At 33.5% G+C, this 14,901-nt stretch overlaps 1 protein-coding gene across 4 annotated transcripts in view; it reads right to left on the bottom strand.

Moving 5' to 3' along the window:
* Positions 1-14,901, bottom strand: part of SEC24B (SEC24 homolog B, COPII coat complex component) — an 80,690-nt gene that overhangs the window by 38,363 nt on the left and 27,426 nt on the right. For 2 of the 4 annotated variants that reach the window (XM_081050257.1, XM_081050256.1), the window contains exon 4: positions 7,801-7,902. The exons of the other annotated variants lie outside the window; for them this stretch is intronic. In XM_081050257.1, coding sequence (XP_080906383.1) covers positions 7,801-7,902 — 102 coding nt within the window. The remainder of the gene's footprint in view (positions 1-7,800; positions 7,903-14,901) is intronic. 4 annotated transcript variants of the gene reach the window in all.

The raw sequence follows: 14,901 nt of genomic DNA, 5'->3' as shown, positions 1-14,901 counted from the left end.
GCACTAAAACTATAAAACTCTTAGAATACAGGAGTAAATCTTCATGACCCTGGATGAGGCAATGGATTCTTAGATATAACATCAAAGGCACAAGCAACAAAAGAAGAGGTAAATTGGACTTCATCAAACTTAAAACTTCTGCGCTCCAAACAATACCATCAAGAAAGTAAAGAGACATCCACAGAATGGAATATATTCTACAAAATGAAATATTTGGACACTATTTGCAAATCATATATCTAATAATGGTCTAGTATCCGAAATATATAAAGAACTCTTATAACTCAACAATAAAAAGACAAATAACCAAATCAACAATGGGCAAAGGATTTAAACAGACATTTCTCCAAAGAAGATAAACAAATGGCTAATAAGCTCATGAAAAGATGCTCAATATTACTGGCCGTTATGGAAATGAAAATCAAAACCACAACGAGAAGATACCACTTCACACCCACTAGGGTGGTTATAGTTAAAAAGATAGTTTACATCAAGTTTGGGCAAGGATGTGGAGGAACTGAACTGTCATGAGACTGTAAAATAGTACAGCCACTTTGGAAAACAGTCTGACAGTTTCTCAAAAGGTGACACGTAGAGTTACTATACGTTCTGGTGCTTCCACGCAAGAGAAATGAAAACAGATCCCCCCACAAAAAGTTGTACATGAATGCAGTATTATTTATAATAGCCACAAAGTGGAAACTCAAACGTCCATCAACTTATGAATAAATAAATGTGACATATGAACACAATGGACTATTATTTGTCAATAAAAAGGAATGAAGTAGTGATACATGCCACAGCATGAATGAACCTTGAAAACATTATGCTAAGAGGAAGAAGCCAGTCACAAATAATCACATATTATATGATCAAAATAGACAAATCAATAGAGACAAAATGTAGATTAGTGGTTGTCTAGAGCTGTGTGTGTGTGTGTGTGTGTGTGTGTAGGGGGGTAGGAATAAGAAGTGACTGGAGTTTCTCTTTGGGGGTGATGAAATGTTCTGGAATTATACAGTGATGGTTACACAACTTTGTTAATATAGTAAAAACTGCTAAACAGTACAACTTAAATGAGTGAATTTTATGGTTTGTGAATTATATCTCAATAAGCTCTTATAAAAAATACCATAGCATTCTCTCTGATCAAGAACAACTTTTACATGTAAATATCAAGAAATACTTATTCTTGAAAAAAATTAAGTCCAAAGATAAAAGATTATTTACATATCAAATTATTTCAAGAAAACATACTGCTACCTAATTATGTTGCTTAGCTTCTTTCATGTCAAATCAAGTATTAATGCTCAAAAAATACTGCTCATTTTAATAATAATGTTATAATCAATAAGCTTTAAAGTATTATTTTCATAGAAATATTCTGATTTGTTTATTGAATGATTTGAAATCTGTTAGTTTAAAATTCACTTTCAGAAGAAGAGAATAAATGCAAATCTCTATTTTGGACTTGTTAAAACATCAAAGCAATAATAAAAGTTATAAATCTAGATGAACCACTAAACTAAACAAGTAGACTCACACTTTGCTAAAACGTATTGTTTAGATTAATTCTAATTTGGTCACACCATCACTGCCAACATAAATCAAATAGGTACTTTTTTTTTAAAGGTATATCATGAAACTTACATGTTAATACTCTGAACATGCTTAAAAACACCTTTATTAATTCCCCTATCACCTTATAGAATAAGGTCTAACAGCCTTTGTATTGTCATGAAATAACTTCAAAATTTGGCTTCCACCTGTTCTTTTCACCTCCCTCTCTTACCTGTTTTTGTACCATCTTTCCTTCTATAATACTTTATGCTTCAGTCACACCAAACTTCTCACTCTACACCCAACACACCATTTTTTCCTGTTTTTATGCACAATACATGTTGGCGCAATAGCCTAGATTTCCCTTCGCCATGTGGCAAGTTTCAACTCATCTTCACATCTTCCATGAAACCTTTTTGACATGGTCATAGAAAATCATTTCCTCTCCTATGTAGGGACATTTTCTCGACCCTGAATTATTGCACTTTGCAAGTTGTATTGTAACCATGTATGTATCTGTTTCCCTAACACGTTATAAGTATATGAAGACAGCTAAACTATTGTATTGATCTTTGGAACCATTATACCAAGCAAAATCCTGCTTTCTGCACGCATGCAAGCTGGTTTCTAGTTGAAGGAACAGCTTTGGTACTTGTCCCCACTCTTAAACCTTACATAGGCACAGTTTACCTCAGTCACTTCACGCTACAATTAGTGATAATAAATATTCTGAGAACAAATGGGGGGGATGAGTCTGAATGCAGTACTTGGGAAGAATTTTCCCTCATTCTTTTGCTGGCTTCTATGTCACACATTGAAAGAAGAAAAGGAGGAAGAAGAGAGGAGCTGAAATCTGAGGAAGTAACAAGGGGGAGAACAGTTTGTAAGACTAGCTCAGAATCCTTGAAGTTGGGGAAAAGTAACAGGATGCTTTTAAGCCTTTCAAAAAAGACTTAAATATTTTCTCCCTAAAAGACAAGCAACATGGGTCAACGAAGTCCAATGCACCTACTGGTATGTCGTAACTTGAAATTAACCAGATAATTTGAAATTTTATTTCCTCATAACTTGCATAAAACATGGAAAAAGTCTAATTCAAATTCCATCTCCATCACTTATCAGTTGAGAGAAAATGGACAAGACACCTAACATCTCTTAATCACTTCTTACTTGTTAACAACAGATTTTAAAACACCTACTCCACAGGGCTACTGTTAAAATTAAACTGATATAACAGACATAAATAAACAAGGTACTAGCCACACTCAGGAAATACTCATTTTCTCTCTTCTCTCCCTCCCTCTCCTCAAACAATGCTACAAATGGGGGGAAAGAGAAAAAACAAGAACCTCTTAAAGCCAATTAAAGCCAATTGTTTTTTCCCCAACTCCAACCAAACATTCCTTAATATTTATCACTGCTAACACAATTACTTTGGATTTGTAAAAAACGGTTTCCTTCTTTTGGTAATGCTATGCTATACTCTCCCTCTCCAACCTTCCTGCTACCTAGGCCTAAGAACTCATTTTTCTCAGTGGATTATTCCAAGAGCCTCAAGTTTCTACATACTCCAATGCATTCTTCTGTAAGAGATCTTTCTAAAATGCAATTTTGGCTATGTTTTTCCCATGTAAACTCCTTAAATGACTCCTCACTACCTTCAAGATAAAATCCAAACACCTTAACTTACTGAAATACAGTAAGCCCTCACCTAACGCTAGTGATAACTTCTACAACTTTAAGAAACAACTTTAAGTGAAACAACGTATATGTAATGAAATCAATTTGACCACAGGCTAACTGATATAAACAAGAGTTAAGTTCCTACGGCATCTCATCAATATAAGAAAATGATGTTATTCCAGGACCGGTTGTACAAGGTTCTTAAAGATCTTACCCAGCCATCCTACCCAAGCTAACTCAGTTCTTCTGTCCACTGTCCTTTGCAGACCATAGGTCCCAAATTCACTCCAGTTCCCCAAATATGCCATCTTCTCTCATGCTTCTTGCTTTGTTTTCAAAAGTACCTCTGCCTCTCCCCAGATCTCTCCTCACTAATTCTACCTTCTCCTTTTAGATTCAGCTCAGATAACCACTAGAGCATCTTCCATCATCCCATCCTACATTTGGTTCCAGATTCTCCCATGTATTCCTAGAAAACACTATGATTAACATAGGACTTACTGTAATTTTGTTCTATATTCTAATCTAGACTGTGAGCTCCTTGGGTTTTTAATGAAGTTTACAAATGGGGCATTATCAAATAATGTTTATAAATTGGTTGTTCAGAACTCAGATACACTTTTTCAGAGAATAATGAAATAACTGGTACTTGTTATACCAAGTTGGTTTACAGACATTTATAAAATCCATAATCCATTATTACTGATTAAATACTATATATCTGCAACAGGCTAGAAAAAATAAAAAACAGTTAATTAGATTTGGGACTGGCCTAGACATCCAATCACCATTTGAACACTACTTCTATTTGAAAGTACCTTTTGAATTCTAACTCTAAACACTGGTACCAAATCTTCTTCCACTATAGCTCCGAATACTCTGCTGCCTCTTGCTGTACAGAAAGACGGAGCTTCCAGCTATAGCAATCTTATATACAGGATGTTCTCAACCTGGATGTTCAGGTAACAGGTACACCTACAAATACACTACATTTTCGTTTTAATGTATAAGAATACCAAAAACTCTCCAACTAATACTTTTCTTGATGGCATAGATACCCTTTTATATCCTTCATAGACCCAGAATATGTATTAAATTTGTGAAATTTTAAAGCTATATTAAATATGTATCGAATTCAATTGAAAGATATTTACTTAATAAAATAGTATAGTATATTCATTAAAAGGAAAAATAGGTTTGAACCCTTTTAAGGATTCTCTTGGGGGCTGAGGGAAAAGGGAGATAATTAGTCAAATAGTACAATCTTCCAGTTATAAGATGAATAAGTTTGGGGGAATTTAATAATGTACAGCATGGTCTTGTACTTAATAATACTATATTATTTATTTCAATTTAAAAGAAAAGAATTCTCTTTGAAAGTTGAAGCTAAGCACGCCAATATTGTCTTGTTATCTATAGGAGTTGATTGACTTGTTCTGAGTCAAACTATATTACCTTCAAACATACCCAAGCAAACCATAAACATATCATTATCTCTGATGTAGTGCCTGGCACTGAATAATTACTATTAGTCTGTGTGAAAATCAAGCAAAAACTGACCAGCACCTTAAAACTCATTATGAAACATCAAAAAAGTATTCTTTCCAACATCACAAAATATAGCATCAAGCTATCTCATTACCAGAGTTATGGGAAATAGCTTCCTGTTACCTGGCCTCTTCCCAACCTGAAAATTCCCTAGAGGAAAGGTGATTGGGAATATGTACAGCAGGTGACAGACATTAGCTGCTCCAGAGGCTAGGGCTGATCACAGCCTGGAGTCTGAATTAGACTTTGTCCCCCACACCCCCCTTTTATTACACTTCTCAATTTTTCTTACTGCTTATTCCCTTTCCCATTTTCTAGTCAGTATTCATTACTATTACAAGTATAACAATACTTGTCTGCATTACTGTACCTAAAACTAGTGTAAATTCCACTCTAGCACTAACTAAAGGAATGAATACTTATGACTGAATAAGCTCAAAAAGGAGGGAAGAATTTAAGATAGAACCATTATGGAAACCTGATAGATAGCATGTTATTTGCTCAACCTTTCTTTAATTTTATTTTCCAAAAATTCTGAACTTTTAGAAGCTTAAAATATAAGCTTCTAAAATATAACACTGTTCCTAATACGAAATCCTATTTTACTTCCACGTATGAATTTATGAGGAAAGTTTAAAAAGGAAGCCTATTTGTAGCACGTAATTTAAAAAATCTAATTAGATGGCTTAACGTAAAATTGGAACTGCAATCAAATAGTTTTCTTTTAAAACTGAAAGTTTAAAACAAATATTCCTGTACTTGACAGCTGGATAGACTTGCTGTCAAGGAAATCCCAAGCTTTAACAAATGAAAATCTACAATAAGTACAAGAAGGACCGGATAATATATACATTAAATGATAATACTAATTTGTGGCCTGGGAAGAATGACCCACCAGTTGCAACAACCACACATCACAACCACATCTTGGCTTCTACAACACCCTTCTCCACTAAAGGAACCAGGACTTCTTGGAGAAATGCCTCATTCAAGGGTTGCAGCAACGTAAGTACAAGATGAGCTCGGAAGATCTTATTGAGGCCTTAAGGTACTTAAAGTAAGTGCTTAAAGATTCATGAGAACATTTTTAAAAGACAGTTAGTTAGAAGGAGCTGCCACTGGCCATGTCTAGGACAAGTTGCTATCAAAATAACTAGTGATCGTAATGGATTATAACCCACTGAATAAAATAAGAATTCACAAGTCAATATGAACCCAAAAATAACAAGGGAGAAGGAAATCCTCCCCTAAAATGAAACCTCAACTCATAAATATAGGAGAAATATTGGAATTAGAAAATCATCAATGAATGCTAAAACTAATGTTTAGCATGAGTTTAATAAAGAACAGGACATAGACATAGTATCAAAAAATCTCCCTCAAATAACTTAATAATTTTAAGGGTGAGAAGTAGGACAAGCTGGAGAACTCTGGGAGACATATCTCATCAAGTGATCAGTTAACATTATCAATATGGAAACAAATTGAAAACTGACATCATGTGCCTCAGAATGCACTGATAACACAGTACTTCAGTGGTAATCCTGCCAAAAATGCATGACTTGAATCTAATCACAAGGATACATCAAATAAACCCAAACTGAGCAACATTGTACAAAATAACTTGCCTATATTCTTCAAAAATATCAAAGTGAAGAAAGAAACAGAAAGGGTAAGGGATTATTTCTTTAGTCTAAATAGAAATGACAACTAAATTCAATGCAATTAAATTCATTGGATCCTGGGCCATGAAAACAGCTATAAATGACCTACTGAGGTTAATTGTTGAGATTTGACTATAGACTATGTAGCAGATATTACTGTAATTAGTGTCCAATTTCCTGAGAACTGTATTGTGTTTATGTTATATAAGACATTGTCTTTATAATTAGGAAATATGTACTGAATTATTTAGCGGCAAAGGTTCATGATATCTGCAACTTACTTTCAAATGATGTAGGAAAAAAATACATAATTATAAAGCAAGTGGGGCAAAAATGGTTTATCTAGGTAAAATGGATATGGGAGTTTCTCTTACTCTTTTAATGACTTTTCTATAAATTGAAATTGTGTAAGATAAAAATTACAAAAAGTTCAGAAAAGTAGACGTGTATTTACATATTTAGAATAAGAAAAATTACTCCTCCTCTGGAAACCTCTATTTTCACCCCCTGCCCATCATGCATAAGAATTTGAAATTAAAAATTCACAGGTAATAGAAACTTCTGGTCAAATGGACTGTTTATAGAGCAAATCCTTCCACTCAATAATAAAGATAGCAGGAGAATCATGGTCATATATAATAAATTGAAAAGATCATTAACTTATTGGTTCAGTCTTAAACTATTAGAATTAATGGAAGAACTGAACTACTTAATGTTCAGCAGTGTTCTACTAAAGGCAGAAAAGATATTTAAAAGGTGGCAACACATAATCCTATGAACTATTTCTTCTACTAGCAAGATGGGAACTACTACTTCATGAAGCAGGAAAACAACTACAAATTTGGGGCTTTCTAAGTATATAAGTGCCAAAAAGACCTCAAAAAAACATCCTATTTCTCTATCACTATTATAAAACCCAACTGGTTAATTTCATTAGACTAAAGTAGCATGCAAAGCAGAAAATAAAACATCGCTCCTAAAAGGGTGTTGTCAAGAGCAATCATCAGCCAAAAGCTTCAGTCAGTGCTCTTTCTTTAGCGTGACATGAGAGGAAACGCTTTTCTGAAAGAAGAAAGCACTCTAACATATGAAAGATGTACCGTTACTCAATGAAATGGTAAAGATGTCCAAAGGAAGAAAAACAAAACAAAGAAGCAAAACACCTCATTTCAAGTGACCCCCAACCTTCTATAACCCAAACCAAGCAAATTCATTGAGCTAAATCTGCAACGATACTTTTTTTTAAAAGGCTAATAGGACTGTGGACATTATTTAAAAAAAAAAAAAAAAAAAAAAAAAACTTGAGTAGGAAAAGATCAAGAACTGGTGTAAAGCTAAAGCAGACCTGCTTCCTCATCCTCCTCCTCTTCCTCATCATCGGAAGTTGATGACAAGGGAGTTGGTGCGGAGCTAGCTTGATTATTAACATAGTCACCATACTGCATGCCTGTAAAGTGGAAAGCACAAACACAAGAGTCAAACCAACAGGAAAGATGAGAAGTAAAATTTGACATTGCATTAAAAGTGAGAAAGAACTCTGACATTACAAAGAGCATTCCTGCATGCATGTTAATATTAACAAATTTATTATCAAAACTGGAACTGTTAGAAAATCTCTGCAAAGCACTTTAGTAAAAGCAGCTTTAATATGAACTAACTGATTTAAATGTGAAAAAAGTACCATGTATTACACCGAGAATATTTAGGAAACTATAACGATGTTCTCTGAAAATCTTACTGGGCTCTCTACACATTTCCCTTCCTTAACCGTAGGGCCCGTGATATACTTCTCCTTTGGGACTGTGCATTCATGGTGAACAGTGATCATTTCTACTGACATGAATTTATACAGCATATAACACACACACAGAGACTTGATACCTCCCTTCTGCTAATGCTACCTCAATGGTAACTCAGTTCTCATAACAGAAAAAGAACGACAGTTAAAGAAAAGAATTATATTCAGCATAGTTCTCTGTTCACACAGTAGATGCTCACAATAAGGGTTTATTAACTGTGGCTCTACAAGTGTGACAATAACAGAAAAGTGACTTTTCTGAGATGGCTGATCATCTCAGCTTCAGCCTATTGTCTGCATGTAGGTCTAAAGTAGGTGAATGAGACTGGTCCTCTGTAAGATACACCAAGACAAGGCTGACTGTGTAGAAAAGACACAGCAGCTGGTAACTGTGTAATACTTCCCTTTAAAAGTTTTGATTGGGTATTTTTATTTAATTAATCTGGTAAAATCAAGACAAAAAATTAACACATCCATACAAATTTTAAGAGGGAAAATTATCTTAATTAAAAATAAAAATACTTTATAAAATAAGAATAAACCTTCTGTAAGGAAAATCTTATAGCTCAGCTTGAAAAAAAAGAAAAACCCAGAAAGTGTGTGAATTTTCAAGAACATTTCACAATATTGGAAGCACAATGAAGCCCAGTCTCAACAAAATCACATGGCAGTCCCCTGATGCTCTCTTCGTTGCTTTTTCAGCTGACATTTTAAATTTGCATGGATAAACACAACTTATGTCTACAGTAAGAAAAACGCTATTAAAGAGTACAGTTTAGGCTAGAAGGGTACAGGAGTGAAGCTGTGATCTCTTCACTATGACTAAAAAAGTCATGGAAAAATTTCTAGCTTTACTGAAACATCTTCTACATATATATAAAATGGTAGTTAAGACAAATTCATCTGAGAAAATAAAAATTAATTTAAATAAATTCAGACAATACAAGAAATAAACTTGATACCTTGAAAGACCAAATTCAGAGGGGCATGTTCCTCCAACAAAAGGCGAGTTAAGATGAAAATTTGACTATTATTAGACTTTAATATGTTTAGACTCTAATATGTTTACAATAAAACATAAGTTAACTGTAAAAAGATTTTATAGAAAGACTTAGAAATTTTTCAATTTAAAGACTTCCTTAAAAACGACGTACTTTCTCCAAATGCAATTAGCACTGTACTTCATTCAATAAGCACACATATGTATATGCATACAATTAAGAAGAATCAAGAAAAATTCTGTTTTCTGTGCTTAGCTAAGAGATGCCAATAAGTGGGGGGGGGGGGGAATCAGAGGAGAATCCATTCTTTCCAGGACTGAATGAATATGCAAGTTGTTGACTCTGTAACTAATCAAAAGAGCCCAAGTACAGGGCACACCATATGTATTATAAGATGAATATTTTCCTTTCTTTCTCCAGATTTACTGAATAAAAATAGATTTATTTCACTTATTATTAGAAAAGTATCCCATGCTTAACTGGAAGCAAATGAGATGGCTATACAATAATACAAAAATTTATAGAACTACTTAGCACACTGGAACAAATCTATGAATAAGACAGAACAGAGTAGTATTATTTATTATACCGCAGTTGTCAATGTACTATATTAAGAGAATGTCACACAACATCCTCAAAATTTCACTTTCCTGAAAAAAGATGCAATCCTTTTTGAGAAGTGCTAGAAATGAACAGTGTCAAGATTTACGCCCTTCCCCAATGTGACTCTTAATATACTCAGAATTTAGCCTTTCTTTGCTTGTTCAAGTAAACTTTGTTAAAAGCTTGAGAATATTAATGGCACAAGAATATGACATTTTAGTTAATCCACAGTGGAATGGTAAGAGCTCCAGAGTAACCATCAATCCATATTTAAGTGGCCTGCTCTAGACTAGGTCCAGTACATACAAAACGCAACAATTGAGGAGCTATGGTAAGACACAGGCTGACAGCCAAAGATCAGTTCTACAGTATGTGAAGGGCTGTGAGAGCTTCCTGAGAGCCTTTACAGACTCTCTTTACGAGCCAGAACCTATGTAGGAGATACACAGGGTGCATCTATCAGGTGGTAGAATGTGACATGTCCTCCAGAGCTCAGCCTGAAACCCACTGTGAAAATGTACATGGAGTACCTTCCACTCCAACTGCAACCACCACCACCACCAAATGGGAAGGGACTGCTATATCCTAACTTTCTCTTAATCAGAGCTTCCAAGGTATGACTCTAGTAAGCCAAGAGGCAAAAAACACTTCATAGGTAGACTCCGACATCATGAAGAGTTCTGTACTTAATTAACAGGGCCCCGATATTTTAAAAAAGACATCCGGTTTAAACTGCCCATTATTAAAGTACCTTCAGGCAAAACTCTCCAAGAGACCATATGCTTTGGGCTACTTAAGAAAAGGCATCTTCCTGTTCCCTAGATACAGCTACCTTGGGAATAAATAAAACTAGTTTTAAAAGAACAAACCTCATGTGGAGGTTAGCTTTCTTAAATTCAAGAGTTCAGACTTCTGCCTGTTGTCTTTCCTAAGCTGGTCTTCAAACTAGGTACACATACTAGAAAACTTTGCATGGGTTCTCACAAAAGAATGGTTTTAAGGGAATCAATTTCCACAGTACTTTCTTTCCTAAAACTTACCCATCTAAGAAAGTGCCTGTGTTAAAAACAGCCTTTCATTCACATTACAAAGAAAACACATACCCTTAACTTATCCTAAATTTTACTGTAACACATGGCCCTGACGTATAAAAATCTCTCAGGTGCTAAAGGGAAACTGTCCCTTCCTTAAATGATTAATGAAGGCATCCTAAATCTATAGACTTTCTTTGACCTTGCCACACATGTTTCAGTTAAAGATGAAACATGTTAGAAACAGGGTTGGGTCTCACTGGAATATTCTTAATTCAGAAATACTGAAAAGTACGGTGGTGGGGAGAATGATGAATTTATTTGATAATTCTGCACATATATGCATATATGTGATCCCCAATCACTACTGCCAAAAAACCCACTGCTTTTGAAAGAGTCCCATGAGAACAAAGTAAAAACATTAAGAAATATTGACTAGACAAGAAGCAGCACATTGTGGATAAAGATGGAGACTCTGGATTCAATTCTAGGTTCTACTTACTAACTTTCCTGTTCTTCATTTACATCATCTGTAAATAGGGTAATAACTACCTCATATAGTTGTTTTAGGATTAAATGAATTAATATACATATTTCATAGCTTAGAATAGTACCTGAAATATACTATACACTATATAAGTAATTAGCTATTATTTTAAAATATACCTTTGTGTATATGTATTTAATTAAAAATAATTATTTTCAGCTATTCCTGGTAGGGCAAGTAATTAGTTAGAAACAAACAAACAAAAAAACATTTCACCAACCTGAGTAGTGTTCTCAGTAACATTAATTCTCTTAAAAATAAGTAGAATGTTTTCTGTAACCACTAATTTTTTTCAAGATACACTGGATAAAACTCATAAGATAAATAGTTTACATGACTTCTTCCAGAGTCAATATGAGATGTTCAATAAAGTACTTTACAGCCTATTTTATCATAACATATTTATAAAGATTATCACTTATCACTTTATAATATTTTATGCAATATTTAATTTACCTTCTTGTTACAACAACAAAAAATTTACTGACAGGTAAACCTATTAGTACTTAGTAGTGTATGCTTTTCTTTTTTGTTTTTAATACATGGGAACATTCCTTTTTATCATGATATCTAATGAAATTAACAGTTATTTCTGATTTTTATTCTTGATTCCTTTGTAAATAAACCTTTTTAAAAAGTTAAATATCAGAGTTTCATACACACAATACATATATTGACCATAAGAATACAATGCTTTTCAAGATAATCCATGCTTCATAAATAGCATACTATTAGATACTACTTTATTTCAAATTTGGTAATGAGAAATAGTATATTGACTCATTACCTAGTTTTTTATAACCTACTATTAAAAAAAAATTGTATTAGATCTTTGACATTTAAATTTGACTGAATTTAGTAATCTGGTTTAAAAGTTATATGCTACAATTTACTTCTCTGGAATTAATGATACTCCTTGAAATTCTAGGAATACATTTCCTTGAATCAAAAAAATTACATCAAACTTTCCGACAAAAAATTAAATTTGTCTCACTGGTTTGAAAAGGAGGACATACAGACTCCAAAGGTGGGAGCAAGACCCAATGCAGATCTCCTGCCTCCAAACCCAGCGCTCGTTTTAGTGAATCAGTAATTATTCACAATATTGTGAATTTCATTATACCATTGCCAATATCTTATCATATCCTTTCAACGTATTTTTATCAAAACTTCAACTTGTGATGCAGGTCATTTATTTATGGGTGATGTCTCTATAAAACCCAATTGGTAAAGGCAGTCCTCCTTTTATTGTTTACTAAAACCCTTCAACAATCTACGTTTATATGAAGAAGTTATATGTATGAAAATAAAACTATGAATGAAATTTAGTTTAGTTTATCTTATTCTAATAATGAATCATGCAATTCAGGGACACAAAACTGTGGTGGGGAGGAGGGAGAGGCACTCATCTCTCTGAAATATGTATTTTCAATAAACATGTACTTTCTATTAAAAAATACCAAAAGTCATGATATTTATGTTGTTTTGACCAACTATATATTAATAATAATTGTATTGATTACTTAACCCAGAAGAAAAAATGTTAACGCTTAGACTTACAGTCACAGACAATAAAACAAATGTTAAAATTTCAACTTATAAAATTGTGAAAGAGAAGTATGATAAGAGTGATAAAAGAGTTACTAGCTTAAGAATATATTATTACATTCAGGGGAGGGCATATGACATTAAGGAGAAAAAGGAAAAATGTAAACTTTCCAAATGTTAAAGAAGGTCTCATTTGGGTATTTTTTAAAAGGAGGATGGTAGGTATCACTCCAGTGGATCCAAAGAATACTGTGATATCTTTGTTTTAAGTCAACATATATAATATGTTAAAAATCATAAAACTGCAACTATTTAAACTTTTGGTGAAAAATTTTAGATGTCAATCTGAAAAATGTTAAAGTAGTTACAGAGTTTTCTAAAAAAACAAGTTTAGGAGATATACAAGCAAAAAATTAAAGCCTCTCCTCTGAAAACCAGTAAAAATGCTGAGTCCTTGAGAGAATAACTAAACAAGGGTGTCTCTGAAGCTGGGACAAAAAGACTTAACCTCTTTTAAGTAGTAATGTTTTAGTAGTCACATCAGACCCATGGCATACCCTATGCAGGCCATACACCGCACAACTGTTAAGAGGCACCATTCACACAAACTACTACTTGCACAGCACACATGGTAGCCCTAACTCACACAAACATTTAGGCGTGTACCCCAGATCTATCCAAAAGCAAAGATGCCTCAAAGAAGCCAAACCCCTCCTTTAGAAAAAGGAATAATAAAAGCTACAATTCAAATGTCTCCAGTACTGTCTTTTTGTAACTTATTTAAGTAGTTTATCTTAGGTAAATCAAGAGTTTATTATCAGCCAACAACAAAAAATTCAGCCTCATTTTACAGAAACAGCACAAGATAAAAAGGCCTGAGTTAAAAATCTTTCAGTCTGCTACTTACTAATTTATCATTTAGTCAGGTTACCTAATTTTTGTGAATCTAATTTTCCTCCTCTATAAAACAGGAATAGTATCTACATTGTAGGATTGATATGGGGATTAGATAAAATAATTAATATAAAGTATCTGGCACATTGTGAGTGCTCAATAAATGGTAGCTCCTTCTCTTTTCAAGTCTATCTTTTTAGTAAGGAAAAAATAAAACAATTACGATTATTGAGTGAGAGAGTTTACAGTAAGGTGACAACATGGTATTTAAGGTAAACTGGTCAAAAAGAAAAATATTATAGGAAAAAAGAAATTAGCAGGAGCAATATATAGGGTCAAAACAAGCAAGGTATTACATAAAAAATGGAAGGAGTCATAAATGCAGAGGAAAGACACTGTTCATTCAGTTAGGGCTTCAATCTACCCTTACTTATGACAAGCAAAACTTTCCTACCAGCCTTTCACTTTGAAGGTAAACACTTATAATAATTAGATTCTAGTCCCAGTATAGCTGGTTGGGAATCAATGGACACTCCTGGGTGCTGCAGTTGGTTTTCCTATAAATCCAAATAAGAAAATTTATAATGTATAATCTGATCAAATTATAGAAAGGCTTCTGTTGATCACATAAACATTCAGCAGGTAACAGGCAGTGAAATGAGCCTATGGATTTATGATGCTTTTTCCAAGTTTCAGAACATAAGAGAGTTCTTCATATTCAAGGTCAGGCTGTCATTACACAGTGAGAACAGTCCCTAAAAACACTGGTTGCTCTGGAAATATAAACTATAGGTTTCTAAAAACAGGTATCTCTCATCAAATGAAAAATTCAGTATATTAATCTGAAACATCCATAGATTTGGAATTTTAGCTAGACAGAAAATAACCATGAATACTGCCACCAAAAATGACAGTGTGGGAAACATGGTCAAAACAACACATTTTAGTTGCCTGTCACTTTCTTAGCACAATGAGAATATTAACAAGCAAACAAATAAACTGTATTGTTTATCAATGCTGTGAA

This window comes from Rhinolophus hipposideros, assembly GCF_964194185.1.
Source record: "Rhinolophus hipposideros genome assembly, chromosome: 1".
NCBI lineage: Eukaryota > Metazoa > Chordata > Mammalia > Chiroptera > Rhinolophidae > Rhinolophus > Rhinolophus hipposideros.
Note: the sequence above shows the minus strand (reverse complement) of the source record. Positions and strands in the feature narration are given on the sequence as shown.